General features: G+C 42.9%; 1 protein-coding gene across 5 annotated transcripts in view; it reads right to left on the minus strand.

Annotated features, from left to right (window-relative positions):
* The window catches only part of NAMPT (nicotinamide phosphoribosyltransferase), a 64,853-nt gene that overhangs the window by 33,362 nt on the left and 4,247 nt on the right, over window positions 1-27,244 (minus strand). For all 5 annotated transcript variants that reach the window (XM_054018488.1, XM_054018469.1, XM_054018460.1 and 2 more), the window contains exon 2: window positions 1,110-1,266. In XM_054018488.1, the coding sequence (XP_053874463.1) occupies window positions 1,110-1,266 (157 nt within the window). The remainder of the gene's footprint in view (window positions 1-1,109; window positions 1,267-27,244) is intronic.

Here is a 27,244-nt window from a genome sequence, read left to right on the forward strand (position 1 = left end):
ATTTGAATTATGCTATGATTATTTTAGGACAGTTTTCCTATTTCAAGGAGGTACAAAAAGAGGAAGTTCACAGTGAATGATATGGGATTGCCAAATGATCTTTTACTGGAGTGCCAACATTTGGCAAGAACGGAGATTGGCATTGGTGGAGTCTTGGTTAAGATTTGCACAGTCTGTGACCAATTATGTAGTGAAAGGATTTTTTGGTATAACAGAAACCAGAATGAGAGGAACAATCAAAAGAGATGGTATTTCCTTGAAGTGCAAAAAAACAAATAATTGTACCTCCAAACATGGGTTTATAATGAAATGTTAAGTTTTAAGATGTTCATCTTTAAATGGTCTGGGGAAAAAATGCACACTTAGCTACCACAGTCAACAATTAAAATTCTGTATAGACCATTACTAGATTTAAAGGCAAATACACTTAGAATATAGAATATCAGGGTTGGAAGGGACCTCAGGAGGTCATCTAGTCCAACCCCCTGCTCAAAGCAGGACCAATCCCCAGACAGATTTTTGCCCCGGATCCCTAAATGGCCCCCTCAAGGATTGAACTCACAACCCTGGGTTTAGCAGGCCAATGCTCAAACCACTGAGCTATCCCACTTAAACACAAGTTATTAATACATGCATATAACTAATTAGAAAATACAAATTGTACATTTTTCAAGTTTTGAACATAAAACTTATTTTCCTCCAAATCTTAACTGACTCTCAAAGAGAATGGCGTTGCTACCTTTTTTAATGATTCCAGGTAACTTATCTTTGGCTCTGATCTTTTTCAAGTTTTGATGTTTCAGATGACTGTTCATCTAAAACACGGTAACATCTTTGCAGATAAAAATACTTGTTATTCTTTTTTGTAGTTTTTAGTTTGCTGAATATCTCATTGATACCTAACAAAAATAGAAGACACTGAATGTAGACGACCATTTTACAAAAGATGACATCTCATTTTTGAGAGTCACAAGAATAAAATGAGACTTCAAATTTTAAAAACAACACAGAGCTAAAATAATTCAAAAACTGCTTCAACTATCAGAATTCAAGAAGTTTGGAGAAAAATATGGAGATTTATGTTTTATCTGAAATAATGAGACAAATACCTTTTAAGTACTTATTTAGAATGTACTGCAACCCGTAAAAAACTGTTTCCTCATATTTCACCTTCTTTAATCTGGAGTTCTCAGTCTTCTTTTCACGACATTCAAAGTAAGAATAAACTTTGCTTGTATTAGGTGGATATTGCAAATAATGTGTAACCTACATTAAGAAAAACCTCAGTAAGAGCTCAAAATGTATAATCACTACAGGACAGACAATAAAAGATCAGAAATAAACAAGACTTGTTAGAGTTTTCAGCAGAGTTCCGTCTTTACATGTGACTTTGGAATGACCCCCAGTCTTTCAGGCTGCTAGAAATGAGGAACATTCTCTCATTTCCCCACTACATTCATAATAGTTGCTGGGAGGATGGGTGGGGGATCTTTACCAGTTTACCTCTCCCTCGGATTTCTGATTGCTCAACCCAATTTCTCCTATTTTACTCCTTCCCTCATCTGTTTTTCAATCTTTCTGTTTAGTGAATAGCTTTAGTGCCCACCTCTGCTTCTACTCACACGGTAGGTTTCCCTGTATCAGCAGAGTGAAACTTACCTGTGTTTTGAATAGCAGCAATGAAAAGTGACAAGATTGGTCAGTTTTCGTTCTGCTGTCTTTGCAAACCTGGTAACAGCAGTGGAATGGAAGATGTTTGCCTGTTGAGAAGTTAGCACTGCTTCGATTTATGCTCAATTCACATTTGCAGGTTATCAGAGTCATAAGGCTAGAAACAATTCTTTAAGCAGTTCAGATTCTGAAGAAGCTGACAGCACTCACCCAAAAAAGCTATCTATCCTGGGTGAACAGAGGAGTAGACTTTTCTGGCTCTGCTTATGTCCATGCCAGCTCTCAAACCTGTTATTGCTGCTAGTTGTGTTAAATAAGTGGGTTGATTTTCTTCTTCAATGGAAGAGTTGTATTTTCCCACTGAAATTACTAAAGGGATTTTTCTCAAAACTTTCCATAAAAACTGATCTTCAAGCACAGACCTGGCATTAGGAGTTCCACTCCAATAGTGAATGTTTTGTGGGAGCTGAGCATGTGAACACAAATGGTTATAAATGTACCTAACATTCTATCTTAGCTTGTATATTATACAGATCTATTACATTTCAAGTCTAACTATATCCTCCTTTCTCATAGATGGGTCATTTTAGCCTTTAACTTGCAAAGCTGGTATTCCTTTTAAAATGTTAAAATTACACATACAACCCACAACTGCATGTGAGATAGGAAGGGTATACGAGGGTGTAAATTGGAAAGTTTGGGCTGGTTTACAGATTCTACCATCTAAATGTCATAAGTCAGCTAATTTTCACAATTTTTTTGTCTGTCAGAATATGTACTTATACACCATACACGAATATACACCTACACGCTTTACAGCAGAAAAAAAATATGTAAGAAAGGAGAGGTGTCATCACTGCTCAGGACAGAAAATTGGAGGAAAAGTGCAAGATGTGTTTGCATATCTCTATGAAGACTGACAGATTTCTAGGTTTGAACAAGATATTAGAAATAATTTTTCCCTGCTACTACTTCCAAATTAAGAGGATTTTAAGTGATAGCTCCTAAGTATTTTTTGTTTTGTTATATCTTTAGAAAAGTGGTTCCAAGGTTATTTTTACAATAAGTATCTGACACTTTCAAGATTAAATATTTAATTTTTCCCTTACCTGTATTACTAAAACTGTAGATTAAAAGATTTTATCGGCGAACAGCAGAGGCTAACAGCGGGAGTTTGCCTGGGAGCTGTCCGAGAGGAGGTACGCTAAGTGCTGCATTAGGGGGGCTGTGTTGGTGAGTATCTGAGTGTCTGCTGCTGCTGGGACAGTTGGTCAGTTTGACCGTGTGCTTGATTGCTTGCTTGTTTGTTTGAAAAGTGTGAATTGGGAGTGCTTTGTTCCAGCTGGGCCTTGAGTGGGCCTGACTGGTATATAAGGGCAGTCAGCAGCGAACCAGCTGAGCGGCGAACAGCAGAGGCTAACAGCGGGAGTTTGCCTGGGAGCTGTCCGAGAGGAGGTACGCTAAGTGCTGCATTAGGGGGGCTGTGTTGGTGAGTATCTGAGTGTCTGCTGCTGCTGGGACAGTTGGTCAGTTTGACCGTGTGCTTGATTGCTTGCTTGTTTGTTTGAAAAGTGTGAATTGGGAGTGCTTTGTTCCAGCTGGGCCTTGAGTGGGCCTGACTGGTATATAAGGGCAGTCAGCAGCGAACCAGCTGAGCGGCGAACAGCAGAGGCTAACAGCGGGAGTTTGCCTGGGAGCTGTCCGAGAGGAGGTACGCTAAGTGCTGCATTAGGGGGGCTGTGTTGGTGAGTATCTGAGTGTCTGCTGCTGCTGGGACAGTTGGTCAGTTTGACCGTGTGCTTGATTGCTTGCTTGTTTGTTTGAAAAGTGTGAATTGGGAGTGCTTTGTTCCAGCTGGGCCTTGAGTGGGCCTGACTGGTATATAAGGGCAGTCAGCAGCGAACCAGCTGAGCGGCGAACAGCAGAGGCTAACAGCGGGAGTTTGCCTGGGAGCTGTCCGAGAGGAGGTACGCTAAGTGCTGCATTAGGGGGGCTGTGTTGGTGAGTATCTGAGTGTCTGCTGCTGCTGGGACAGTTGGTCAGTTTGACCGTGTGCTTGATTGCTTGCTTGTTTGTTTGAAAAGTGTGAATTGGGAGTGCTTTGTTCCAGCTGGGCCTTGAGTGGGCCTGACTGGTATATAAGGGCAGTCAGCAGCGAACCAGCTGAGCGGCGAACAGCAGAGGCTAACAGCGGGAGTTTGCCTGGGAGCTGTCCGAGAGGAGGTACGCTAAGTGCTGCATTAGGGGGGCTGTGTTGGTGAGTATCTGAGTGTCTGCTGCTGGGACAGTTGGTCAGTTTGACCGTGTGCTTGATTGCTTGCTTGTTTGTTTGAAAAGTGTGAATTGGGAGTGCTTTGTTCCAGCTGGGCCTTGAGTGGGCCTGACTGGTATATAAGGGCAGTCAGCAGCGAACCAGCTGAGCGGTGAACAGCAGAGGCTAACAGCGGGAGTTCGCCTGGGGAGAGCGCACTGAGGCTTTCAGCTGCAGGTTTCTCCGAGTAGTTCCTGCAACAGTTGAGGAAGCTCCTAAGAGGACGGTGATATGGAAGGTGAGCGATCAGCTGTTGTAACCTGCACAGGTTGTGCCATGTTTGTCTTTCTTCCGCAGGACAGAAGCGACTTTGTCTGCACAAAGTGCAAGCTGGTCTCCATATTGGAGGAGAAGGTTCGAGGGCTGGAGAAACAAGTATCAACTCTGCGTTGCATAAGGGAAAATGAAGATTTCCTGGACAGACGTCAGGAGATGCTTCTACGGCCACAATGTTCTGAAGATTCAGAGCAGGCACAGCAGGGACAGAAGGATTGTGAGGAGGTTTGGCAGCATGTGACCTCCAGAAGAAGAAAGAGGAGCGTCCATGCACCAGCAATGGAGATACAGGTGAGGAATCGTTTCCATGTTCTCTCTACAGGTGCTAATGCGGAGAGTGGACTAGATGGCCCATCTGAGAGAAGGGAGCAGAAGGAGACTCCACCGATTGGAACGCAAAAGATGCACTGTCCTAGGGATGGGGGTTCCACGACCACCACTCCCAAGAGGAGGAGGAGGGTGGTGGTGGTCGGGGACTCCCTCCTCAGGGGGACTGAGTCATCTATCTGCCGCCCTGACCGGGAAAACCGAGAGGTCTGCTGCTTGCCTGGAGCTAGGATACACGATGTGACGGAGAGACTGCCGAGACTCATCAAGCCCTCGGATCGCTACCCCTTCCTGCTTCTCCACGTGGGCACCAATGATACTGCCAAGAATGACCTAGAGCGGATCACTGCAGACTACGTGGCTCTGGGAAGAAGGATAAAGGAGTTTGAGGCGCAAGTGGTGTTCTCGTCCATCCTCCCTGTGCAAGGAAAAGGCCGGGGTAGAGACCGTCGAATCGTGGAAGTCAACGAATGGCTACGCAGGTGGTGTCGGAGAGAAGGCTTTGGATTCTTCGACCATGGGATGGTGTTCCAAGAAGAAGGAGTGCTAGGCAGAGACGGGCTCCACCTAACGAAGAGAGGGAAGAGCATCTTCGCCAGCAGGCTGGCTAACCTAGTGAGGAGGGCTTTAAACTAGGTTCACCGGGGGAAGGAGACCAAAGCCCTGAGGTAAGTGGGGAAATGGGATCCTGGGAGGAAGCACAAGCAGGAGAGCGCAACAGGGGAGGACTCCTGTCTCATGCTGAGAAAGAGGGACGATCATTGAGTTATCTTAAGTGCCTATACACAAATGCAAGAAGCCTGGGAAACAAGCAGGGAGAACTGGAAGTCCTGGCACAGTCAGGGAACTATGATGTGATTGGAATAACAGAGACTTGGTGGGATAACTCACATGACTGGAGTACTGTCATGGATGGATATAAACTGTTCAGGAAGGACAGGCAGGGCAGAAAAGGTGGGGGAGTTGCGTTGTATGTAAGAGAGGAGTATGACTGCTCAGAGCTCCGGTATGATACTGCAGAAAAACCTGAGAGTCTCTGGATAAAGTTGAGAAGTGTGAGCAACAAGGGTGATGTCGTGGTTGGAGTCTGCTATAGACCACCAGACCAGGGGGATGAGGTGGACGAGGCTTTCTTCTGGCAACTAGCAGAAGTTGCTAGATCACAGGCCCTGGTTCTCATGGGAGACTTTAATCACCCTGATATCTGCTGGGAGAGCAATACAGCGGTGCACAGGCAATCCAGGAAATTTTTGGAAAGTGTAGGGGACAATTTCCTGGTGCAAGTGCTGGAGGAACCAACTAGGGGCAAAGCTTTTCTTGACCTGCTGCTCACAAACAGGGAAGAACTAGTAGGGGAAGCAAAAGTGGATGGGAACCTGAGAGGCAATGACCATGAGATGGTCGAGTTCAGGATCCTGACACAAGGAAGAAAGGAGAGCAGCAGAATACGGACCCTGGACTTCAGAAAAGCAGACTTTGACTCCCTCAGGGAACAGATGGGCAGGATCCCCTGGGAGAATAACATGAAGGGCAAAGGGGTCCAGGAGAGCTGGCTGTATTTTAAAGAATCCTTATTGAGGTTGCAGGAACAAACCATCCCGATGTGTAGAAAGAATAGTAAATATGGCAGGCGACCAGCTTGGCTAAACAGTGAAATCCTTGCTGATCTTAAACGCAAAAAAGAGGCTTATAAGGAGTGGAAGATTGGACAAATGACCAGGGAGGAGTATAAAAATATTGCTCAGGCGTGCAGGAGTGAAATCAGGAAGGCCAAATCACACTTGGAGTTGCAGTTAGCAAGAGATGTTAAGAGTAACAAGAAGGGTTTCTTCAGGTATGTTAGCAACAAGAAGAAAATCAAGGAAAGTGTGGGCCCCTTACTGAATGAGGGAGGCAACCTAGTGACCGAGGATGTGGAAAAAGCTAATGTACTCAATGATTTTTTTGCCTCTGTCTTCACGCACAAGGTCAGCTCCCAGATTGCTGCACTGGGCAGTACAGCATGGGGAGAAGGTGACCAACCCTCTGTGGAGAAAGAAGTGGTTCGGGACTATTTAGAAAAACTGGACGTGCACAAGTCCATGGGGCCGGATGCGCTGCATCCGAGGGTGCTAAAGGAGTTGGCGGGTGAGATTGCAGAGCCATTAGCCATTATTTTTGAAAACTCATGGCGATCGGGGGAGGTCCCAGATGACTGGAAAAAGGCTAATGTAGTGCCCATCTTTAAAAAAGGGAAGAAGGAGGATCCGGGGAACTACAGGCCAGTCAGCCTCACCTCAGTCCCTGGAAAAATCATGGAGCAGGTCCTCAAGGAATCAATTATGAAACATTTAGAGGACAGGAAAGTGATCAGGAACAGTCAGCATGGATTCACGAAGGGGAAGTCGTGCCTGACTAACCTAATTGCCTTCTATGATGAGATAACTGGCTCTGTGGATGAGGGGAAAGCAGTGGATGTGTTATTTCTTGACTTTAGCAAAGCTTTTGATACTGTTTCCAACAGTATTCTTGCCACCAAGTTAAAGAAGTATGGGCTGGATGAATGGACTGTAAGGTGGATAGAAAGTTGGCTAGATCGTCGGGCTCAACGGGTAGTGATCAATGGCTCCATGTCTAGTTGGCAGCTGGTTTCAAGTGGAGTGCCCCAAGGGTCGGTCCTGGGGCCGGTTTTGTTTAATATCTTTATTAATGATCTGGAGGATGGTGTGGACTGCACTCTCAGCAAGTTTGCAGATTACACTAAACTAGGAGGCGTGGTAGATACACTAGAGGGTAGGGATCGGATACAGAGGGACCTAGACAAATTAGAGGATTGGGCAGAAAAAAACCTGATGAGGTTCAACAAGGACAAGTGCAGAGTCCTGCACTTAGGACGGAAGAATCCCATGCACTGCTACAGACTAGGGACCGAATGGCTAGGTAGCAGTTCTGCTGAAAAGGACCTAGGGGTCACAGTGGACGAGAAGCTGGATATGAGTCAACAGTGTGCTCTTGTTGCCAAGAAGGCTAACGGCATTTTGGGCTGTATAAGTAGGGGCATTGCCAGCAGATCGAGGAACGTGATCGTTCCCCTTTATTCGACATTGGTGAGGCCTCATCTGGAATACTGTGTCCAGTTTTGGTCCCCACACTACAAGAAGGATGTGGAAAAATTGGAAAGAGTCCAGCGGAGGGCAACAAAAATGATTAGGGGTCTGGAGCACATGACTTATGAGGAGAGGCTGAGAGAACTGGGATTGTTTAGTCTCCAGAAGAGAAGAATGAGGGGGGATTTGATAGCAGCCTTCAACTACCTGAAGGGGGGTTCCAAAGAGGATGGAGCTCGGCTGTTCTCAGTGGTGGCAGATGACAGAACAAGGAGCAATGGTCTCAAGTTGCAGTGGGGGAGGTCCAGGTTGGATATCAGGAAAAACTATTTCACTAGGAGGGTGGTGAAACACTGGAATGCGTTACCTAGGGAGGTGGTGGAGTCTCCTTCCTTGGAGGTTTTTAAGGCCCGGCTTGACAAAGCCCTAGCTGGGATAATTTAGCTGGGAATTGGTCCTGCTTTGAGCAGGGGGTTGGACTAGATGACCTCTTGAGGTCCCTTCCAACTCTGATATTCTATGATTCTATGATTTTAAAAATCCAATTTTCCTTTTCATCACTTATGCTGTTCTATTTTTTGCATTTCACTCAGCTTGGACAGTGAACTAGACTGGCCAGTTTCACTTTCCGGTTTTCATATACCAGCACAATGCCGTTGTGTTTGGGTATCCAATGCTGCAAGGGAATGTTTAATAAATCACAAAGAGTGTAAAAAATTAAAGTTTTTATTCATCTTTGGCCTTGGAAAATTCAAACCCCAAGTTTTAAGCATGGACAGCATGGCAGAATATTTTTACGTGTCTGCATTTACTTCAAATAATGAAAGTACTGCAGAACCAATACAGCTACATGATCATAAGATGGCTCAAACATCAAACACAATTGCTCCAAATGCAGAATGTGTAACATCTGTGATGTCAGAACCAGAAACAACTGGATTTTTAGATTTAACCAAAAGAAAATGATGTGTTTTAATTTGGGAAGTCAGAAAATTCTAGATAGAATTTAAAGACATTGCCACTTTTATTGAGCAATTCTTCAAGCATCATCACATCTGTATGGAAGAAAAAGTGCTACAATTGGAAGATTTTGAAAAAATTAAGTTATATTGAACACTTAATGTTTATATATAAACAAATGTGTTTGACCACTAAAATTATATTACTTGATCTTTAAGAAAAGAGGATGCATGGAGCCATTAACAGGTTTGGCGATTATAAGATATTGGATGTTGATATTCTGTGTCAGACAGTTTCACACTGAAGTGACTGGACTCATCATGTGATTAACTTTCTAGTGTGCGTAAATTTGCAGAATTAGATCCGTCATTAGGCATTTTTCTGGTTTTGTTGGTTTACGTCACTGTAAGGTGATGGATATTAAGTTTGTCTGCATACTGAAATTTAGTATTTGCACCTACTATTTTAGCTATAGTTATGCTGGGCTCTGATCCAGTATCTATTAGTACCTAGATTTTGTACAGCAACCTGAAGGATCCCAAGCTGCTTCTATGTCTACACTACACTTTCGTCTGTAAAACTTTTGTTGCTCCAGGAGTGCGTGGGGGAAAAAAAAAAAAAAAAAATACCACACCCCGACCGACAAAAGTTTTACCGATGAAAAGCCCCAGTGTGGAAAGCACTGTCTGGAGGAGACGCTCTCTTCTGATGCCAAAGAGTGGCTACAACGCCTGCCTTACAGCGACAAGGCTTTAGCAGCACAGCTCTGCCACTGTAAGCTGTGCAGTGTATACACAGCCTTAGTGAGAGCACTGTCATAATGAATCGGCAACACTACTTCCTGCTCCATCTACAGAAAGCGTTCTCTGGAGGTTTCCCCAAAGAAATACTGAATGGGCACAACATTGCTTAGTTTGAAATATGCAATGTGATCACAGTACAAGGTGCGAGAAGTGTAAACTACAGCTTGCAGGCTGAAGTCAGACAGGATTACCCTACTAATAACCAGATTAGTTCTTTATGTATGGGGATTGAAAAAGAAAAAAAAATGGATAACTTTTTCCCCCCCTTAATTAAGAATCCTTCATTGACAGTTTAAATCTAGAAACTATTAAAGTCTCAAAAAATTAATCAAGTTTAATGGATTTTCCCCTCTCAAGTTTCTTTGGGAAAAATGTTCCCTTACCTGAAGATGTATACCAAGCTGCTTCCCAAAGAAAACCTTTTCATTTAGTTTTAAAGCCTTGAAGAGAGTTATATTCACAGAGAAATGCTGTGTAATGTAATAGTCAATTACATTGCCTCAAATATTTTAAGAAGTCATTGACAGATTTCAAGTTCAATTAAATTTCTAAGGCTAAAATTCTTATCTTGATCACTGGGTACTGAGAAATAATTTAAATGGATTGAACAAGGTATATATGTCTGTCATTTTTAGACACATAATATTTAAGCAATCTTTGCATTGTATTTGTAGCATGACATACGCAATGTATGCTCCCTCCCACATATTAAAACTCATGTTGTTAGTTGTTCTCACTTGCTTTGTCTTATTTGAAGATTGAAAGATCTTCAGGGTACAGAACGTGTCCTTCTGAGGTGCCTAGCACACTTCAGTGTACAGAAAAATAGAACTGCATAGCCTTGAAGTGCTATACTTTCCAACTGTTTAGTATAGTCAAACTATATTAACACGTTAGAAGTTAACAGAAGGGAAGGCTGGTCTTGTGGTTAAAATGTGGAACTGAATCTCAAGAGATCTGGTTCAGTTTTAAGCTCTGCCTGAGTGAAATTGGGCAAATCTCCAAATCATTCTATTCCTCATCTGTAAAATGAAGATACTAACACTTCCTTTATCCCACCCTTTCAGTCTCATCTATTCCACTGTAAGCTTCTTGGGGGTAGGGAATGTATCCTACTAAGTGTCTGTACAATATTCAGCATAATAGAGCCTCAATCTCATTAGGGCCTGTAAACTACCATGATACAAGTAAATACAAATCATCATTGTGACAGTCAGCAAGAATGATATAGGGGTTGTGTTTAGTAGAAAACACAGCTTTGAAAAGGACAAAACATTAGTGAATAAAAACACTGCAGAAAGGATACAGACAACAAAGAAAGTGATAAATCAGTATCATAAAGGCACTTATGACTATAAAAGTGTCAAAAGAATGTTACAATTGCTTTTTTCCATTTCCAGGTAGAAAGAGAAAATGCAAGACACTGGGGGAAAAAAAACTAACAATCAGAAGAACAACTGAGTGAGATGTGAAGAACATCTCACCTGAGTTTCCATGTGTCCAACAGACCAGTTTAGGGAAAAGTTACTGTTGACTGTTCTGTCACCCACGAATAACTTGATACATTTTGCAAATGGTAGAGACTTTGCAGGTGACTGATTAGGGATGAAGATGTGTTGATACAAAGGGACAGAGCACTCAAATTTAAAATGACCTATGACAGACTTTTGATAAAAAAAAGTAACTATGCTGTTCAATAGAAAAACGCAAGGTAATGAGGCATGGACCTTCAAAAGAAAATATCTCGATCTCACACTGTTAAATCAGACTGGTGGTGTGTGACATGGTGTACCAGCCCACATTAGATGAGAAGGGTTAATCCCATATTGTAGGCAGAGGAAGCAACACCCCCTCACCACTGCTGGGCATGCTCCAACTGGAGTCTCAGTATAAAAGGGAGCAGCCCAGCTCAGTCTGCCCTGACCACCAAAGGAGGAGGATGCACATTGCAGGCTCCTTCCTGGTAGTTGCTGGAGCCCCAGATGCCAGACACACTGAGACCCAGAAGCATGACCAGCTGCCCAGAGAAGCCCAAAAGGAGACGGAGCCATTATGAGCTTCGCCAGCCAATGATCCCAGAGACCCAGGAGACCTGTGGATGGCAGCATTGGAAAATAGGGTAGGAAGTAGCCCAGGGGAACTAGATATTGGTCCAGTGGTGAAACCGGGACAAAGGCAGCATGTTTTGGATGGATCCCCGCTGACCAAGTGAGGAATCCATTCGCTGCTATCAGGGCCCTGGGTGGAGCAGGGAGGGCCCAGGTCCCTCTACCCCGGCCACCACTCACCCCTGAGAGGTGGCCCATTTCCCCCTTGACCACTAGGCCCCGCAGAGGAGAGCTGCCATATTGGCTCTGGCCAATAGGCCCCACATAGGAAGGCTGCCATATTGACTCCAGCCACTAGTCCACACAGCCCTGAGGCTTAGGGTGGTCATTAGGACTCAGCTGCAGGGCTATAACACCCTTCCCTGCCTACCCTAAGGGTACGTCTTCACTACCCGCTGTATCGGCGGGTAGCAATTGATTTATCCGGGATCGATATATCGCGTCTTGTTAAGACGTGATATATCGATCCCTGAACACGCTCACCGTCGACTCCGGAACTCCACCAGAGCAAATGGTGGTAGCGCAGTCGACGGGGGAGCCGCGGCCGTCGATCCCACGCTGTCTGGACCCCAGGTAATTCGATCCAAGATACTTTGACTTCAGCTACGCTATTCGCGTAGCTGAAGTTGCGTATCTTGGATCAACCCCCTCCTCCCCCCCCAGTGTAGACCAGGAGTAAGGGTATACCAGCCCCAGGACACAGTGATAGTTTAGACTTTGCCTACATGCAACTTGAGCAAAGATTCTGATGCAACACCCAATTTAACTAAACTAGATCGTTAAATTGAAGCTCAAACTGTGTGCAAACCAGCCCTGAGAAGCAGCTAAATACAACAAAAAACTAATGCCATCTACCTGCTAAGGCCACAGTAGCCTAATCTAGAGGAACCCAACAGACTAAGCCTGTTAATGAAACTGCTTTCAAAACTATATAGCCCATCCACTTTAACCATTCCAGAGTTGTTTTAACACATCCTTGAGAGACACCCAGGCAGAACCAGATTCAGGATCATTCCTGGTGCCTAGCAAGGTTCAAATATGTTAACAGAAGGTGGGTCAGATGATAAAAATGGTTGTCTCTCTGTACACCAAAGATAGATATATCTAGCCAGCAGCAATTTGTTTACAATGGGACTCCCACAAGTTCAACTAAACCTGCATCAGACCCTGTTGTAGTTAACTGAAAATTTCTCCAGCACCAAACATGAGTTTGATGCCTGGCATAAGCTAGCATGATAGGCACCTTATTGTAACGGATGCTAGAATATACTGTTTTACTGATGTGACCAGTTTCAACAGCAGTTGGGTCAGGGAGAAGGAGAATAATAGGCAGCCAAGTTTGGCAAGATTTTCAGCTGTAGACAACAGTTAGCCAAATCATTTTTAAACATTGTTTCCAGGGTGGATAAAAATCAATGATTTTTTTTTAATAAATCAGATTTTTTTTTTAAATTTAAATTGGATTTTTTTAATAAAATGCTTTCTGAGGAAAAAACGATCGAAAGATAGTTTAAACTAAGATACATTATAGCTCAAAGATCTCATCATGGAATAGGGATTATAAATTCTATAGCAGTGGTTCTCAAACTTTTGTACTGGTGACCCCTTTCACATAGCAAGCCTCTGAGTGCAGCCCCCCCCCCCCATAAATTAAAAACACGTTTTTATTTATATTTATTTATTACAGTTATAAATGTGGGAGGCAAAGCAGGGTTTGGGGTGGAGGCTGACAGTTCACGACCCCCATGTATAACCTCGTGACCTCCTAAGGGGTCCCAACCCCCAGTTTGAGAACCCCTGTTCTATAGTATTTGACCATATATTCATGTAATGTTGAAGAAAAGTTTTGTAAATGAGTTTCAATAGTTCATGGATTAGGGACCCAATCCTATGGGGTTTCACAGGCTTCTGTATAGATTTAGGTTAATCTTTCTAACTACCGAATGGGACTCGGTGTTCAGTCTAGGAGATACCATCAGAGATGCTTAGTTTTGCAGTTCTCAAACTGTGGATGTCTCTCTCCAGAGGTAACATGCTTGTTAACAGCAAAAATGTTTTTAAATAAATACATACATACATAGAGGTGAGAAATAGCAGACCTCAACTCTATTGTCCCTCTGCAAATTTGTGTAAACAGTCAATCCCTCTCTCGCTCTCTCTCAAAGTGCAAAGTTTTAAAAAGGTCCAATAAATAGAAGATTGTTGGGGGAAGAATAGATCTGGACAAGGAGAAGAAGTCTGGAGATAAATGTCAGACATATGCTTGTTTTGTTAAATTATTATGTTTGCTGTTGAAGAAAAATATCCAGAATACTTAACGCTGTTGTTTTAATTAAAAAAAAAAAAAATTTAAATGTCTGTCTGGTGATGTTCTCCTCCTAATACAGCATGACAAGAAAATCCTCCAAATATTAATGATTAACCTGTTGAATTGGAGATAGTTCACCTCCCAATGACTTCATAAATATCTGCTTCAATTCTTTGGTAAATGAAATAATCAAACAATCATTCATTTTCTGATATAGCTGTAAAACTAATCTGAATTTTTTTCTAAATAATCACTGTTTAAAACTGTATAGTGTGTACCTTCTAAAAATGAAACCTACATCTATCTCAGAGTTGTGAAGAATATGTATTAAGGTTATACCAACCAACAAGAATGCACTTTTATGTAGAAAACCATGATTAAATCGAGTCTTCCTGACTAGTGATTTAAATGAATTCCACCCTGATTGTTTCAAACAATCACTTACTCCGGGAGCATAGAGGTAAGTTTGGCCTGGCCTAACAGCTTTGTAAAAAGTTCTAGAACAGGTTGTTGTTGTTTTTTTAATCTTAATTGGAACATTGTAAATTGGTTTGCTAAACAATTAGGCCCTAGTCTACAGTAGCCAGGGAGACCATAAAAATATAGGACTGGAAGGGACAAAGGGTCATCTAGTCCAGCCCCCTGCACTGAGGCAGGACCAACTTGTGATGTTATTGACAAACAGTGACTGTGTAGATCATTGCTGCAACTACTGTTATATATCTGCAGCAAATATTGTACAAAGGTTGTCGTGTGAGGTGTCTATGGAAAGGTTATGATTTGCTGATGATTATGCTATCTGTTTGTGTGTGCGCGCGCATGTCATTTTTGTAGTTGAAGTTATGAATATTGGCTATGTACTTGTATCTCAATGTATTTTGATTCTAAGAAGCCTCAGTGAAGCATTTGGTCAGCTTCTTGAGAAAGGAATTTGTAAATTAAGTGCCCAATCAAGAAACACTTAACTGACAATGGACCTTGGAAGACTCCAATCCACATGAGAAGTCTTTCTGGGAACATTCAAGAAAGCATGTGAGCAATGGCTGCCTCCTGTAAAGAACTGAGTCGTGCATGGACATGTGACTTGCCTATGTGACTTCAGACTCCATCTTGCTGCTGGGATTTTCCCACAGTAAGAACAAAGAGGTGTCCTCCCACGGGCAGAGAGTATAAAAAGGCCCTGAAAACTCCTATCTTGTCTTCAGTCCTGCTTCTTACTTCTGGAGGGACTTTGCTACAAACCGACGCTCTGAACAAAGGACTGAATGACCCATCCCAGCTGTGGATGTACTCCAGAGACTTGATTTGAACCTGCAGTTTATTCTATCATTGCTACAAGCCTGAACCAAGAACTTTGCCATTACTGTATGTAATTGATTCCATTTAACCAATTCTAGCTCTCATCTATTTCTTTTTCCTTTTATGAATAAACCTTTAGATTCTAAAAGATTGGCAACAGCGTGATTTGTGGGTAAGATCTGACTTGTATATTGACCTGGGTCTGGGTCCTTTGGTATCAGGAGAACCTTTTTCTTTTACTGGGGTATTGGTTTTCATAACCATTCGTCCCCATAACAAGTGGCACCGTTGGTGGTACCGGGAAACTGGAGTGTCTAAGGGAATTGCTTGTGTGACTTATGGTTAGCCAGTGGGGATAAAACCAAAGTCTTCTCTGTTTGGCTGGTTTGGTTTGCCTTGGTGTGCAAAGGAACCCAAGCCTTGGGCTGTAACTGCCCTGCTTTAAGCAATTTGTCCTGAATTGGCACTCTCAGTTGGGTCCCACCAAGGGCAGCATCGTTACACAAGTATACCTAAATCAATCATTATAGCTGTTTGTCTAACCTCTTCTTAAAAACCTTGAATGGCAGGGATTGCACAAACCTCCACTGGAAGCCTATTCCAGTGCTTAAGTATCCTTATGGTTTAGGTAAAACTTTTGAATGTCTAACCAAAATCTCCCATGCTGCAGATTAAGGTAATTATTTCTTGTCCTGCCTTTGGGTGGACATGGAGACCAACTGATCACCATTCTCTTTATAACACTTTTTATTTCTTTATAACACTATCTATTTCTTAAGACTAAAGATAACTAGTTTTTTAAGCCTTTCCTCATAAGTCACATTTTCTAAACCTTTAATCATTTTTGTTGCTCTCTTCTGGACATCCTTCTTAAAGTGGCACCCAGAAATGGATAATACTCCAGCTGAAGCCTCACCAGTGCCAAGAAGAGGATAATTAGTCTGCATCTTACACAACGTTCCTGTTAATGTACCCCAAAATATTAAAGCTATTTTCACAATTGCATCTATTTGACTCATTCAATTTGTGATTCACTATAACCTCCACATCCTTTCCAGCAGTATTCACCTAGCCAGTCCTTCCTCATTTTGTACTTGCACATTTGATTTTTCCATCCTAAGTGTAGCACTTTGCACTTGTCTTTACTGAATTGTGTCTTGGTGATTTCAGACTAATTCTCCAATTTGTCAAGCTCCTTGTAATCCTGCTCTACAAAGTGATAGCAATATCTCCCAGCTTGGTGTAGCCACATATTTTATATGCATATTCTCCATTCCATTAACCATGTCATTAATGGAAATTTTGAATAGTACCAGACCCCACTAGATACATCGTCCCAGTTTGACAGTAAGCCATTGATAACTACTATGAGTACAGTGTTTCAATCAGTTCATTTCCATAGTTGGTTTATGACAACGTCATGTGGAACTGTGTCAAAAGCCTCTCTAAAAATCAAGGTACCACATCCACAGCTTCTCCCCCACTCTCAAAGACAGAAATTAGGTTGTCTGGGCAGGATTTATTGACTATTCCCTATTATCCTCTAGGTGCTTACAAATTCATAGTTTAATAAATTTGTTCTAGTATCTTTGCAGGTATTGAAGTTAGACTGAAAGGGGTCTAGGATATTTCAGAGTGCAATCCAGACCAGTGAAAGGCTGTGTCACCCCAGCCCTGCAACCTTGTGTCTGTTTACATATACTAGTAGTGGGACAGCATTACCACGAGACTTTTTAATATGCATCTTCATTCACCTCTCCTGGTACCTCAGAAGATCCTTCCCAAGAATTTTGGTTTTTTTCCACAGGGCTTAAGATGAACACCAAATCTCCTATTTCAAAAGAGCATTTACATGTAATCATGTAAATTGTCTGGCCTGTCACTGAGGTTAGTTTGAACACTACCTATCATGTCTTAACTCTTTTCTGAACCTCTGTACATATTCTATTACTGTTCTTCTTTTGCCTCAGTGTCCAATTCCCAGGAGTCTGAGATCTAAGGGTCCTCTCACATTCCTTCCATGTAGATGATCAAATGGGGAAGAACCTAGTTGATTCTTGGGGTACCTCTCTGTAAGAGAATAGCAAATAATGCAACAATTTGTCCCAGTCTTGAACTCTCTTCTTTGCATACATTCCCAGCACAGACTGAAGAGTTCCATTGAATCTCTTCACTAGACCATTTGCCTCTGGATGATATGGGGCAGCCGTTAGTTGTTTCATCCCACATAACTTCCATAGCTCACTGAATAGCTGAGACATGAAATACGACCCATGGTCAGATAAAATCCCTTTAAGGAAACCCACTCTGCTAAAAATAGTGAACCGGACTTTAGTCACAGAATCAGCTTCTGTTAGTCAGAGCAACTGCTTCAGGATATCTAATGGCAAAATCCACTACCAAAAGGATACATTTCTTTCCCCTTTGGATAGGCACAGGACCCACAACGTCCACTGCTACCCTATAAAATGCCTTTTCTTTCACAGGCCAGGAGCATATGGGAACTTTTTGTTGTCTGAAAGGTCTTTCCCTTTTTCTGTCATAATTCACAAGACCCGCAATAATTCTTCATCATTCTGTATCCCTGGCCAGTAGAAATTTTTTTTAACCTCTCAGATTCTCTTGCCCCCAATTGATTGGAAAAAGGAAAATCACATGCTAGAAACATTAATTCCCCGTAGTCCTGGCCAGGCATAATTACCTGCTTGTACTGTTTGAGGGCTTTTTTCTTCTCCCATAGGAGCTTCCCTGTAGCGTCTCCCTTCTTTGAAAAATCTTTCCCATTTCCCCTTTCAGGGGCTCTGTCTGAGACATCCTCTTATGCTCTCTGTGGGGTCTCCCCTTTGTTCATCTTCAAAATGCTGGCAACTGACAACTGGGACAGCTTCTTCTGTAACAGAGGTCAATTTCTCTCTCTCCTCTCCCCTCCCCCCGCAAGCCTCTAGGGCATACTACTTTTCTCTGCCATGCAGGAGCCGGCCTCAGCCCCTCACACATCTGGTAATATGCTGATTTCTCCATCTCCCCCTCCCCCCCCCCCCCCACAGTGGACCAGGAAGCACCTTCATCTCTCTTCTCAGCAGTTTCTGGGACTTTACCATTTTCCTCTGGAATCTCAGCACAATATTCCCTTTTACTATGGGTTAAAACATTAAAAGACTTAGTCATATGCAAAATATCATTCCTACAAGCATTTCCACAGACATACTATTCAGCACGCCCACAGTAAAGTCACCCTTTAAACCTTCCCATTCCAAATGAACCTTAGCCAAAGGCACGGGAATTTTATGTTCCCCCAGTGCCAGAAGCTCTACCTCCTGGCCAGGTAACACGTCAATCTTTTGAACCAGATTTTCCCTGACCAGAGATCTGCGCACCAGAGTATCTCCATCCTATGCATTTTTTACCATTCACTTTACCATTAATTGGCAACTTCAATAAATTCCATATCTACCTCCATAGGGTCAAACCTCACAAAACTACAGAGAGGACCTACAGATACCTCTTGAGGGCCTGTGCTCTCCCAGCCACCCTCCTCCCTTGTTAGCTGGAGGATCTGTTTCCTCCCAGTGCTGTAGACCCTGCGGCCTCAGATAAGTCCTGGTAAACTGCCTGCCCACCGTTGGCTTTGTCATAATCCAAGAGGTTTCTTAATTCCTGTCTTTTTCCCCACCATGGACTAGGCAGCGAATAGCACACAATTCTTCTGTTTTTTGGTGTATCTGGCATATGCTTCTTTACTTATCTGGCCCCTGCTTCTGTTCTCCATCTCTCACCCAAAATAAGCAACAGAAAACTGTAACCTTTCTTTAACTGTTCCCAAGCCATCATACTTGAGACTCACCTAAAACTAACACCAGTGCTTACACCACTATGACGTTTCAGCGTGCAACCCAGACCAGTGAGGGAGTATTGTAAGACATCCTGCAACTTTGGGAGTCTTACAATACATTGCTACTGTAGCTCCCACCTGGGACATTCATAAGCAGCCTGCCAGTATGCAGATCACACCCTGAGTGAAAAGCATCCCCTTCAATTACATTGTGTAATGGCAGACAAGTAAAAGGAGACAAGTTTTTAAAGTGCTTTTATACCAATGCTAGAAGTCTAAATAATGAAATGGGTGAACTAGAGTGCCTTGTATTAAATGAGGATATTTATATAATAGGCATCACAGAAACTTAGTGGAATGAGGATAATCAATGGGATACAGTAATACCAGCATACAAAATATATCGGAAGGACAGAACAGGTCATGCTGGTGGGGGAGTGGCACTATATGTGAAAGAAAGTGTAGAATCAAATGAAGTTAAAAAAAAAAAAAGGGATCTATCCCATCCACCTGGGCCCTTTTAAAATCGCCAGGCCCCTGGGCAATTGACCCCTTCTCCGCCTCTCCCTCCGGTCGCCTGGTGGCAGGCCTGACCCTTAGTAAATTGTTCCAATGGTTAATAACTCATTGTTAAATGGAAAAAGGAAGCCAAGGGGAAAAAAGCCAGTAAGGTTAAGTGACAAGGTTTTAAGAAGTTATTTGAGCCAAAAAGGAATCCTTTAGAAAAGGGGATCTAATTCTAGTGAAGTCAATAGACAAGAGCATCAAACTACAGCAGGTAGCATAAGTGCTGGAACTAAGGGTGTGTGGGGGGGTGCTGCAGCACCTCATGGTTTCAAGGGGTTTCCATTATATACGGGGTTTACAGTTTGGTTCAATGGCTTTCAGCACCCCCACTATAAAAATTGTTCCCACACCTCTGGCAGGTAGAGTGCAAGATGAAAATTAGGAAGCCTAATAGGGTCTACAGGAGTTTGAAGATCAAGTAGCCAAGGACACAGAAGTAAACAAGAATTTCTAACTACATTAAAAAAAACGGGTAGCCTGAAAGAATCAGCAGGCCTGCTGGACTAACAGCATAAAGGGTGCAGTTAAGGAAAATGGAGGATAAGGACATTGCATAGACAATAAGTAAAGACACTGGGGGTAGATCTGAGCTAATAATGGATTTTATGGTTAGGGACCAAATGGAAAAATCCAGAAAAAAATCTGGCTTGATTCTAAACAAAATCAATTTTTTCCTTAAATGTTTTGTTTAGTTGAAAAACTTAAGATTTCATTTCAAATAAAAAAAAAGTCAAATTCAACACTTTTGTTGTTGTTTATTTCAAACAAGACATTTTCAGGTTCTTTTTTTTTTTTTTAAACTGGTCACTTTTGAACTAAATCATTTAGAAATGCAACACTGTGAATGAAATCCCCCCCTCCCCCAGCTTTTTCGTTGGCCGAAACTATTTGTCAAATTTGATACACATTCACAAATAGTTTTGGAGCATAAAAAAAAAAATCTTTCTTGAGAAAATTTCACCCATCTCTCGCTGGGAGACACTTAACTCTTCCTATACAATGAAGAGGGGATACTGGTAGAAATTGAGGTATAAGAATGGTGCTAGAAAAAAGCAACACATTAAAATCCAGGTCACCAGAACCATAGTCCCCAAAAAACTTAAAAATGATGTGGCTAACCTGTTAAAGAAAAATATTCTGAGAGAAATCCTGGTCACACTGAAGTCAGTGAGAATTTTGTCATTGATTTCAACAGAGCCCGGACGTCTCCCTCAATTTCCCAATTAAAACCTTTTAGAACACTTGAGGACGAGTGAGGCAAATGTGATCATCTTTAATTCCCAGGATCACCTCATGTTTTTTTGTTTATTGTTTGAAATCAGGCTTTTCTGAGTAGTTACAATTAATTTAGTGAGTTTTACTTCAGTACCATGTAAATTGGTTGGAATAATGATTAAGAATTAAATTTTAGTATTTAATGTGATGACAGGGACAAACCAAGCTTCTGTAAGAAGAAAAATCATTGTATCTCTTCCAACTGATTTTGTCAAAATAATGGCTAAATAAAAGAACCAAAACGTGTTGTTTTTTTTTTTTTTTTTTTGAAGTTCCAGATAAGCTTTCACAGTGTTCCTCACAAGAGGCTATTAAGGAAACTAGAGTAGCCATGGAGTGGGAAGTTGCACACCATCATGAATTAGAAACTGGTTAAGAAACTAAAAACAATAGGAATAAATGGCTGATTTTTATTAGGGCAAAGAAATTAACATACGAGTCCCTCACAGGCCTGGTCTAAACTACAAAGTTATGTCAACATAAGTCTACTTGCGTCAACCTCGTTGTGCATGCGTCTACACTCAACTTTGTCTCCAGCTGACACGTGCCCCATTATAGCAATGCAGTAAAACCACCTCCCTGAACAGCATTGAGCCAAGGTAGAACTACTGAAGTTGTCTCAGGATGAGTGTAGACACTGACACCTATGGTGACCCTAACAGTCCTCCATGAGCTGTCCCACAATGCCTGACACAAACCACTGTGGTCACAACTGTGAATCCCACTGCTCAAGGGTCATGGAGACGGAAGCCATTCCCCATCCCTTTTAAAACTCCTATTTTTAAAATGCCTTTTCCCGATTGCCCAGCTTGGTGAACAACCTACTAGTTCTCCCATGTTGCGTACAATGGCTGAAACAATCATGCCAGTTATATGCTGTAGAATGTGCTCCTGCCTGGAGTAAACAGGAATATTTCTCCCCAAAGGTCCAGGAGAGCCAGAGACTATGGAGGCACAGGTACCGTCAACTCAAAAACATTGACATCTATGATCAAATTACATGGGGGGGGGGGGGGGGGAATGCAAATAGAGGGATATGACAGGGATCAGTAGCAGCGCTGCATGAAACAGAAGGAATAGTGGCAAGCATATCACAAAGCCAGGAGACCAACAGATATCTGCTGCCAAGCCACAGGCCTATTGCTTTTACAAGAGCTAAATGCCATACTTGACAGACTCCACCAACGCCCTGCAGAGCACTATGGATACCTTGGAGGAGCCAGAGTCAAAAACCCCTTCTGTGAACAGCAAAAAGAAGGAGAAAGATGGGGCACATGCAACTGGTGGGGTCCAGCTATGCCACAAGCTAGGACCATTTGAGACTCCACCACAGTCTAACCAGTCCTGCCAGCTGAGCTTGATGGAGGGGAAGGAACCTTGGGTAAGTGTGAGAATGTATATTTCATTACTATGTTTAAATGTACAGATGCTACCCCGCCCAACTTAGCAGGACATGGGTATAGATTTTTCATTATTTTACTCATACGAGAAGGTGGTAAAACAAATAGGTAGAATTGGCACCTGCTTTTCATATCCTTGTTGGGTTAGACCGGACTGGGGAGGGATGGGACAGGACTTGCAGAGCAAGTTGTTTATGTACATAGGGAAGTACCTTGTATCCTCCTGAGAGATCTCAACAAAAAACTTTCACTGAGATATTCTGCAGTCCTCTCCCAAAGGTTTCGAAGGATGGCAGCCTTATTTTTTCCTCCATTATAGGACACTTTTCCATGCCAGTCTGTGCAGACTTCAGCAGTCACCACTGCAGTAAACAAGCTAGAGGCATAGAGGCCCAAGCGGCTCCAGGACGCCAGCAGCAGCTGTGCATTTTGAGCCTTTGTTACTCTCAGGAGCGAGATATCAGAAAAATCAGCACTGCATGTGGAAAATAGTGCCAGTACTCAATGACATTTCCACATACTCAGACCCAGGGAAACAGGCCGAAATTGTACTGCTTCATGCGATTGAGCAATTCCTTCCTCAGCTATACTCACCATGGGACTGGACAGCAGTGCAACGTTGAGGTGCTCCTAAGCTGAACTCTCATAAGCATGTCTTATTTAAAATTTTAGGGGAGCAAGGGAAGGAGTTCTGACCCTTAACTTTTGCTTTCTGTTGTTACTATAAATAACTCTGTTTTATCTGTAGCTGCTCCTGTTGCTGCCTTGAACACTTGACCATGATAAGGAAGAGAAAGAAGAGGACTCAGGAGGATATGTTTGCTGAGATCTTGCAAGCCAGCGTTACACCAAACCACGAGCAGAGGGACCTGGATGGTGAATGCTGCAGACAATATGGAGAAGGAACAAGCATACAGGAGAAAAGTCACAGCAGGAAACAGAGAGGGAGATGTACCAGGACATAATGGGGCTTCTCCAGCAGCAAACACAAATGCTGCAGACTCTTGTTGACCTACAAGTTCAACAAGCACAGGTTCCCCTCCTGTTGCAGTCAATGGAGAACTCCATTTCAACAGCTTCCTACACCCCTGAACATTCCACATACCATCATGGGCCACATCTCTATACTTCCCATTCCACGTCAGGGGATAGTAAGGACAACCACAGCTTCAGATAAACCAACAGTGGGTTTCACAAATCAGTGTATGGTAGCCGAAGTGGACTAAAATGGACATGAATGTTCTTTCCCCTTGTTAAGTTCTGTTCCTTTCATTTATTTCAAAGGTTTTTGTTCTATTTTTTTTAGTTTTGGTATGAACTTTTTTTTTTTTTTTTTTGGAAGTTAATTCATTATTTCAGAAGATACATTGCAGAACGCCTAGCACTACTCAAAACATCAACTACACCTCTACTCCGATAGAACGCTGTCCTCAGGAGCCAAAAAAAAAAAAAAAAAAAAAAATCTTACTGCGTTATAGGTGAAACCGTGTTATATCGAACTTGCTTTGATCTGCCGGAGTGCACAGCCCCGCCCCCCTGGAGCACTGCTTTACTGCGTTATATCGGGGTAGAGGTGTACTTGTTATTGTGCAGGGCGACAGCACTCATAGGATCAGTGACAAACACACTGTAATAATTGTAAGAGTATACCAAGTACCACACAATCCCTTACAGGCCCTGAAACTTCAGAGCCAGGTAGAGCACAAACATACCACATTACCGTGGTTGACTGTTAAAGTGCTCTTTCAAAGTGTTACTCAGCCACATAGCTCTGCATTGAGCTCTTTTAATAGCCATTGCGTCTCGCTGTTCAAACTCAGATGACAGCCACTTCATCTCTCTCCTCCATCACAACAGCAATTTCCCCCCCGTTGCCTCACAGATATTATGCAGGACACAACAAGCAAGCTATAGCCATTGGGATATTTTTTCTCACTGAGATCCAATCTTGAGTAAACACTGCCACCACCAGCATCTCTTCAATCTACCAAAAGCACATTCAACTGTCATTCCACACCTGCTGAGCTGGTAGCTGAATTTCTCCTTGGTGTTGTCAAGGTGGCCAGTGTATACTTTAATAAGCCAGGGGAGCAAGGGGTAGGCAGGATTCCCCAGCATCATTATTGGCATTCCAACATACCATTGGCAATCCACTAGTCAGGGGGGGGGAAAAAAAAGAAAAAAACAAGTACCTGCTTCAGCTTTCTGAGCAATCCTGTATTCTTAAAGATGCATGTCATGCACCTTCACTGACAACCCATAACGATACTGGCAAGGAGTCCCTGGAGATCCACCAACATTTGTTTAATCACAGAAAACTACCCTCTTCTGTTGATGTACTATGTGGCAAAATAAGCTGGGGCCAAAATAGGAATATGCATGGCATCTATTTCCCCCGCAACAGTCCAGGAACACCACTACTGCAAAGCCATCTACTATGTCCCGCATGTTACCAAGTCACAGTCCCACACAGCACATGACAACAGCCCCCATTGTGGATTTTCCATAATGATTGCCCACTGACTGGCAGCAAGCCGACACTGCAAGCTTCCACAATACGATTACCATTCACTTCTCAGCTGTCAGCGGAACTCTCATTCTGGCGTCCGAGCTGGCGTGGGCTCAGCACACAAACGCAGGAACATGGCCTTCTGCATCTGAAAGTTTGGCACCCACTATAATGTAGGTTTGGGACAATGAGTAATGTGATCCAACCAATCAGTGCTTGTTTCTTGTGCCCAGAAGAATCACTCCACCATCTTCTGCTGCTCAATGAATGCCACCAAAATCCTTGAATTGGTTTTCACTGTGTGTCCCACAGCAAACGGTCCTCCATGAAATCATCATGTCCCCCAGTGCTGTTCTTCCTAAGGCTCTACAAATACTGAAGGATTGTGCGTCCTGTGTTTCCAACGCTTATGATGATAGTGCATATCTACATGGGCTCCATGCTTCTGTCAGATGTCAGACACCGAAAAGTGCTTCAGGGTGTGTGGGATTTAAAAAAAAAAGATGAAAAAATATGGGATATGGATGGCATTATGGGGATTTGACCCCCTTGCTCCCACTCACGATTTGTTCTGCCCCACCCTGCGTTGTCAAAATTTCCCAAAAGATAATGCTCCAGAGAAGGTGATTGGCACACTAGGATACCTACTCAGTGTTTCACATTGTGCATTGACACAAGCAATCCTGGTGAGCATGCGCAGCACGGATACAAGAAGCCAACTATGCATACACACGAGTGATTCACTAACTGCGGTGGCTTTATGCCAACGTAATTTATGTTTGTCTAAGTTTGTAGTGTATACATGGTCATAGTTGTGTACAAGAATTAGTAGTGTTAATATATTAATCTGGAAAAGGCGATAAGCAGCAAGGTAGAAAAAATTATTGATGACAAAACTTATTTTGGATAATTAAGACTAGAGAAGACAAACTTCAGATGGTCTAACAAAGCCAGGTGAGCAGGCAGCACAATGCCTAGTGTAGTGGTTCTCAAACTTTTGTACTAGTACCCTTTCACATAGTAAGCCTGAGTGTGACCCCCCTAATAAATATATAAAAGTGTTTTTAATTTAACACCATTTTAAATGCTTGAGGCAAAGTGCGGTTTGGGGTGGAGACTAACAGCTCACAACCCCCTATGTAATAACCTCACGATCCCCTGAAGGGTCCCGATCCCCAGTTTGAGAACCCCTGACCTAGTGCAATTCATTGTTACCAAATGCAAGGTAATACATCTTTGAAGAAACATGTTAAACTAGGGGACTCCCATTCCATGTCCTCATCCTACCCCCATCCCTATGCCAAGGGTTCTGACACACCCATGTCAGGAGTTCTGTCTTCTCCCATTAATCTGCCCACCAAGGAGTTCCCAGAGTGCAACCTGGATGTAGGACGGCTGAGCTAACTGTCCCACCAACCTGGGGTCTCCCTCTCACACCGAGATGCTGTTGGCAAGCTGCAAACCATTGGCAGGTACTGCACTTACACAGACATCCACAGGCAGGGACACACCCAACTGAGTTATATGAATGCTTCTCCCAGCCACTCATGAACAAGAGAGAGGCTCAAGCCAATTCCCCCCAGCTCCCCAGCCTTGCACCCCAGAACTATACCATCTTGCCCTGGTCAGAAGCCTGACCAGTGTACGTTCATTACTCAGTTCACCCCTACCTCAATGTGGAGATGACACACACTAGCCTTTGTAAACTGAGCGGAGATTTCCCAAGAACTTTAACCAAAACACACTAGTTTAGGTAAAATATAAAACAGATTTATTAACTACAAAAAGATAGATTTTAAGCAATTATGGGTAGTAAGCATAAAGATCAAATAATAAAGCATAAAGACCTAACAAATAAAAGTAAATCTGCAGTCTGAGTTCTATAAACTAAACAGGATTTGAATCAAGCAGTATCTCACCCTGATAGATGGTACAAACAGGTTACAGATCATCAAGGCACAGGCTGAAACTGTCTCCCAGCCCAGGACCACCCTCCCAGTTCAAAGTCTTTGTCCTCTAGACAGGTTTCCAGGTGTTGAGTTGTGGCAAGTCATGAGGTCATTTCCCCTTCTTTTATAGTTTCTTCCAGCTTGCTGGAAAGATCTTTTGCTATGAGGGGAGTTAAGCTGTCTCCATTGTATACATGCTCTCTCTGAGATGGTTGTTGGGAGAGTGGATTCCCTTCAGCAGGCCTATTGTACCTGAAAGGCTAGTTGTGAGTGTGCCCAACCTCACAACATATTTCAGTAACACACAACAAAACTTCATAACTTCACATCCAAAGACAGTACATACAATCCAACAGGATATTCGTGTTCGACAGATCAAGACTTAAAATGATACCTCACAAGGCATACTTTGTACAAAACATATTAATTATATGGCAGTGGTAAATATGGGGGTTCCAGCGTGCTGTTTTCAGGTACAGAGTGCCACACAAGGGTTCTGGGGGCCCCCCCAATAACAGTCCCTGGCATATGACAACTAGGGCCACACAGAGCCCCTTCCATGG

The sequence above is a fragment of the Malaclemys terrapin genome, chromosome 1 (assembly GCF_027887155.1).
Source record: "Malaclemys terrapin pileata isolate rMalTer1 chromosome 1, rMalTer1.hap1, whole genome shotgun sequence".
Lineage (NCBI taxonomy): Eukaryota > Metazoa > Chordata > Testudines > Emydidae > Malaclemys > Malaclemys terrapin.